Source organism: Trachymyrmex cornetzi, unplaced genomic scaffold, assembly GCF_001594075.2.
Source record: "Trachymyrmex cornetzi isolate Tcor2-1 unplaced genomic scaffold, Tcor1.1 scaffold24, whole genome shotgun sequence".
NCBI classification, from domain to species: domain Eukaryota; kingdom Metazoa; phylum Arthropoda; class Insecta; order Hymenoptera; family Formicidae; genus Trachymyrmex; species Trachymyrmex cornetzi.
The window spans coordinates 951,693-957,686 of record NW_017297060.1 but is presented as its reverse complement, the minus strand read 5'-3'; the positions used below and the strand labels follow the sequence as shown (position 1 = coordinate 957,686).

The following is a 5,994-nucleotide window of genomic DNA, read 5'->3' as shown; positions in this document are numbered from 1 at the left end:
TCTCTCTCTCTCTCTCTCTCTCTCTCTCTCTCTCTCTCTCTCTCTCTGTCTCTGTCTCTGTCTCTCTCACTCTCGACGCGGCGTCGCGGGGCGTACATATCTGGCTCACTATACTTGCGCCACTGCTGTATCCTCATAGCTCTCTCGCTCTCCTCGCACAGACCTCGAAGGATCGCAGTTCTGCGCGATATCCTGCATATCTCGGCATACCGTCCCCGTCGTTTCCGACATTGTTCCCTCGGCCCGCCCCCGCACGGTTCCCCGGCTCCGAACCCGGACGCGGAATAATCCCACTCGTTCGACGTCTACCGGGCCCGGCTTCCCGGCCGGATTCCAGTCGATTCTGGTACCGAGCTTGTGCAGGGTGAGAAGCCCCAGCATCGGGCATGATAATTGGATGCTTTTCCGCTCACTCACCCTTCTACCCCGCACCGCCCTTCTATCCCGTTCCCGAAAAAGCGCGATGAAGAAACGCGTATAGGGGCTCTTGTTGACAGAAACCTTGAAAAAGCGCGTTACTGGGTACAAGATAGTACAAGGAGAGTGGATACTGAGAGAACGATCTGTATTCTACGAGAATCCACAAATACAGATGTTAGAAAAATTGCCGTATAATATAAAAGAATATAACTTTATATTGTTCAATAATTGTTAAATAAAAAATATTTTTAGCACATTACAGTAATTATTTATTATTAAATTAAGTATTCTATTTTTTTGTAGATAATATCTACAGTAAATAATTAATAACACTAGTTTACAAAAAGAAAGTATAAATATTTTTTTAATTTCTTTGAACCAGACATGAGATTTGTTATAAATTTTTGAATAACGAAAACGATTCCGCAAGCCAAATTTTACTAACATATCAAGTTTCTGAAATTTATTGTGCAAGCAAAAATGGCTTATGGGTAATATTTGATTTTTTTGTAAAAAAAAAAGTTTAACATTATTTTGAAATGCTGAATCAGAAGTTATCTTATTTTTTTACAAAAATGTCAAATATCGCAAAAAAGCTATTTTTTCCACACATTAAATTTCAATTATTTTGGAAACCTAATAGCTGGTAAAATTTGGTTTGCGGCTTCGTCGTTTTCAGCGTCCAAAATCTATATGAAACATTTTGTTCGGTACAAAGTAATTTTTTTGCTGTAAACTAATGTAATTAAAATAATAAATAATTATACAAAAAATACATAACATAAAATTCATAAATAAAAAAATGTTACTTATAAATCGAAATATAAGAAATTATTTGAACGAGAATTGTTTCTTCATTTTCATGAATGTAAATATTCTTCAAACATATACATTTTTCTTTTTAATTCTGTTAAACACAGAAACTAAACTTTTACAAGCCGTCTAATGTTTATTTCTACAAATGTAGATTAACTTTAATCTTGGTTTAATTTATTCTTCGTCTTTTTCTAATTGTTAGAATTAGAAAAAGATAAAAAGTAAGTTAAACCGAGATTAAAGTTAACTTACCTTGGTATAAAAATAGGCATAAAAGGTGCGCGGGTCATAAATATTCGCAACTTGTCAAAATTAGCCTATAACGAGAAAATAACGCGATATTTACAACAAACATTTTCCGAACCATCGTGTGTGTCCATCACGCGTTTACGTTGATAGACCCGGTCGAAATGCGTTTGTTGAATATTCAATGTCTGTATTCAATGTCCAGTATTCGACTCCCGGCGGACGACAACCATAAGCACTATAGATTCTATTAGCAAACAGTCACGAGAACAATGGTGCGTCGTCGATGCGATTCCGTCGATATACAAGCAGAGAGTCGATGATCGAGCCCGATAAATGCCGGCCACCTTCCTTCGGCACATTTCACGGCGAACGTCCCGGGATACTATTCGCATATCTAAATCCCATAGAACGTCCCTGTCCGTACAATTCCCAGAATTGTTACCAGTCCGCAGGACCACTTGCTGCTACACTCCTTCGTGCATGACCGACCCTTAATTCGTCAAGAACGCTGTTTCACATCGTCGTACGTGAGCGAACAATGTCAAATCCATGATGTAACGATACCTATATTTTTACCTATATTTCATGGTCAAATTATGTTCCAAAAGATTTGAAATACGTTTTATGTTCTTTAACCTTCAGCTGTTATGTGCTCAAGTCAAATTTGGCCTGAATCTCTCTCTCTCTCTCTCTCAAGATATTTAAAAACTACGCGCCATATTACTAATCAGCTTTTCACTTCTGTTCAAATTTAAAATTTTACATGTTTGTTTTCTTCGTGAGCTATATTTCTAATATTTACAAGTTAATTTACTGCAGCATTAAGAATATATCTATTATACGGACAAATACCTAGTGAGAAATGACAATGAAATTGATATCGAATCGATGTCGATTCGACGTCGAAATCATCAAATTGACGTCGATCGATGTCAATTCGACCGTCGATTCCATTGTCATTTCTCACCGAATAGTTGCCTGTACAATGTCAACATTATCCATTGTGCAGACTTTGCCCGTCTTTAAATTTCGTCTAGAATATTTAAATCATCTGTTTAACAAAATGTTGCATTCCGTGAAATATTTATAGGAGTGTCGCCAAAACAGGATACGTCTGAAAGGTATTCTATTTGACAATCGAAAATCTGAATCCGAAGATACCAACCGTATATAGAATGCACGAAAACACGTTCGACATCGACGAAGATTTCTTCGACGCATTAGCATTGTTGCATTCGACAGAACAAGACAGTGCGGAGAAGCTTCGTCGAATGCTGGACACCTGCATTGAAAAGAAGCACGGCTTCGAAAAGACTTTGGCTGTCAGAATGCCGAAGCGATTTTTGCAAAACGTCGACAAATCCGTTCCTCCGATTCATACCTCGAAGAGTCACGACCACGTAACGCAAGGATACAGTACGATAAAAACCGAGATCTGGGACGGTAATCTTGAGATCATTTCTTTCCTTGAAGCTGACGAAGCAGAGAACATTAGGAATCACCGGAAGTCCGACGTAAAAGTATTCGAGGTCGATTACGAGGGCTGCTGCGAGGACGAGGAAGACATTCCCAGGATCTCGATTCCAGATGAAGGATCTGCCGACGGGACTGTGTGCAAGGTTTTCTTCAATTAAACCCGGCCACTTAATAATTTATAGCTTAAATGCAAAATCGCGAGAATGATGTGACTGTGTGACTGATTGTCTTCAAAAGTCGCCGTGTTGTTGACTTAAATGAATTGTGATATCTGTGGTGTGTGTAAACTCCAAGATCTGTAACGGTGCGAAACTGGGACTTCTGATTTTGCTCGAGTGCCAGGAGTGTCAAGAAGCTTATCATCCGCTGTGCCATCAACCTCCGGTCATCGACGTCGATGTTTACGACCCTAGAATCGTGTGGCGATGCAGACGGTGTGTCAAAACGACATCGGTGACTCCTATGAAGGTTAAAATTAAAGAAAAAAGGCGCGTGAGGAAAGTTCGACGACAAGATAGCGATACATTCAAAGAGAATGCAAACATTTCGAAACTGAGAATACCTCGAAAAAGGGACGGTGATTTGTTTGGGGAGAATGATAAGGTTTGAGAAGGACAAATATTTAAGCTTTTTCCTAAATGTCTTAATTACCTACGCATCTTCATATAAAGTATTGCTATAGTTTTTTCAAATTTCAATATATTGTGCAAAAAAGTAAGTACATATATACATATATATGTAATATATGATGGAATTTTTGTATTATGTCCCAAAAAAAAAAAAATTGGAAAATTTATGTGAAATTTAATATTTTACGAGTACCAAAAACGACACAATTTGTATTAATTTAATATAACACAAATATATTGGGAAGTAATACAAATATTATAAAAACATTTTCTTATTGAATATTAATTAAAATAAGACTCAAATAGCGTAACCATATTATTAGGTTAAATTAACACTCAGATGTGTTAAAAATTGGTTATTCGGTATTAATATGAATTAGCCTTTTGTAATAAATCGTACTTCAAAAGCACGTTTCTACTTCTATTCTTTTCCTTGTTAGAGAAAGCTATATCAAAAAGAATTTTTAATAATATTTTTGCCTTAATAAAGTCAACTCCGAATCAGTGAACAAATATTCTAAGATTTACGTTTTGCATGTTAAGTGTGTTTAAACAAATCATTTAAATATTAAAATCTTTAACATAAAAAACATCTAATTATTGATAAGCAAGCTTTTACGCAAAAGTAGACTAGCCTGTTTAGTCCAGTCATTAAGCGCATATAGATAAACATTAAAATCCGATTCTCCAGTTTGACTGAATATTTTAATATAAAAAAGTAATATATGAAAATAAAATATATATGTATATATTTACAGATTTATCGATAGAAAACAGAAGCACACAGTTATGCGACTTTCCATTATTGGTGGATATTTCACAAAGAAATACGATCTACCGATCTCGACATATTCTCGAAAAAGAACTGGATCTAAGTTTTCTCGTATTTCCATTAAATGAGAAGAACGCAGGTTCGATAAGTTCTATCTTATTTAATTATTCCTTTTCTCCTGTATGCAAATATAAAAAATCATAATACGATAAAACATGAAAAATATGATAAAATAACTATTAGAATAATTGTATAAAAATAGATTTAATTTTGAAAATAATAATGAGAAAGAAAGAGAGAAAGAAAGAGTAAAAAAGAAAAAAATGTATATTAATATAATAATTATTTATAATAACTAATATAATAATTATATAATTAACGTTACCGCTAATATTTATAGATTGTTTAATGTGTTATTAAATATTTGAGTTTATCAAAATGATATTTGTTTGAATTCTTAAAAAGATATATGTGTCAATTGTTTGTGACAATTTAATGAGATTTGACAAAAGCAGATTGTATATGATAATTTTTATTTGACAATTGTTCGTTACGCGATACAAATAGAAATCATTCTCCTAATCGAAATCATTGTTGTTACAAGTCATCACATATACAGAAATACACTTTTAATCAGAGTATAGGGCACCCGCCCTAAACCGATTACAAGAAATATACACTATATTACAAAGCGGTCGTATGCTCATCAGAAATACATTTACATCAGATGATGGCTCGACCGATTGTGTTTATATGTGTATGTATGCGAAAGTGTAGGAAAATACAGCTATTTCTTATAGTGACATAAAATCAGTAGTAGTATATATAAACAAAATGTTCGAGTCTTCATCCAATCTTCGGTGCGGCTGAAGAAAGCGACTTGTTAAATTTCGTTACGCGGAGGACGATGAAAGTTCTCGTTCGTGTCACACGATAGCCATTTAATCACGCTCGTTTATTCCCTTACATTAAGGTCAACAGAGTTCAATTACCTTCGCGGCAATGCTGTAGGTTTCAACTGGATTCGAGGTTCGATTGCTCTCACTCTGATTTATAGTACACGGGATTGTGGCAGAGATGAAAGATATATTAGAGGCGTTGGGCGTAAGTTTTCTTTCGACACTGTGGACATTTTCAAGTTGAAAACTTGTTGTAGACACAACATATACATATGCAAAGAAATTGAAACAATAGCTATATATAATAGACGCAAACTATATATTTGATAATCTCTTTTGATAAAATTTCACAAAATATGATTGTGCGTAGAGGGATTCGGGATAGCTTATAAAACTTATAAAACTAATTAACTAGAGATTTACTGCTATTTATTTGATTAATTAATTCTTTACTTCAATAATAATTTGTAACTAAAAATAATTTAGTTTAAATATAAGAATAGGGAAAATGAATTCTGTGATAATATACAATTAAAATTTTTTTGGCATGTTTAAATATAGGTAAAGCGTATAGTTAAAAAAATGAAGTAATAGTATTCAGGGAAAATTTATTTAAGAAATAAACAAAATCTAACTTGTGAAATGAAATATAGCAACACTGTTTTGTGCTTATTATCACAGAATTGTCAATTACCCAAATAATATATCGGGAACGCGCAGTTCCTTCGCGAGA

The 5,994-nt window shown here is 34.3% G+C and overlaps 2 protein-coding genes across 3 annotated transcripts in view; one reads left to right on the top strand and one right to left on the bottom strand.

Annotated features, from left to right (window-relative positions):
- scalloped (TEA domain transcription factor 1 homolog scalloped) overlaps positions 1 to 1,613 on the bottom strand; it is a 176,127-nt gene extending 174,514 nt beyond the window's left edge. For both annotated transcript variants that reach the window (XM_018507566.1, XM_018507567.1), the window contains exon 1: positions 1,583 to 1,613. In XM_018507566.1, coding sequence (XP_018363068.1) covers positions 1,583 to 1,603 — 21 coding nt within the window. In that variant the 5' untranslated portion in view covers positions 1,604 to 1,613. The remainder of the gene's footprint in view (positions 1 to 1,582) is intronic.
- Positions 1,614 to 2,464: 851 nt separating this feature from the next.
- On the top strand, positions 2,465 to 3,630 carry LOC108761081 (integrator complex subunit 12). Its single transcript, XM_083287356.1, is given in 2 exon segments — positions 2,465 to 3,104; positions 3,256 to 3,630. Coding segments are annotated over 2 exon segments (819 nt in total). The 5' UTR covers positions 2,465 to 2,660.
- The last annotated feature ends 2,364 nt before the right edge of the window (positions 3,631 to 5,994 follow it).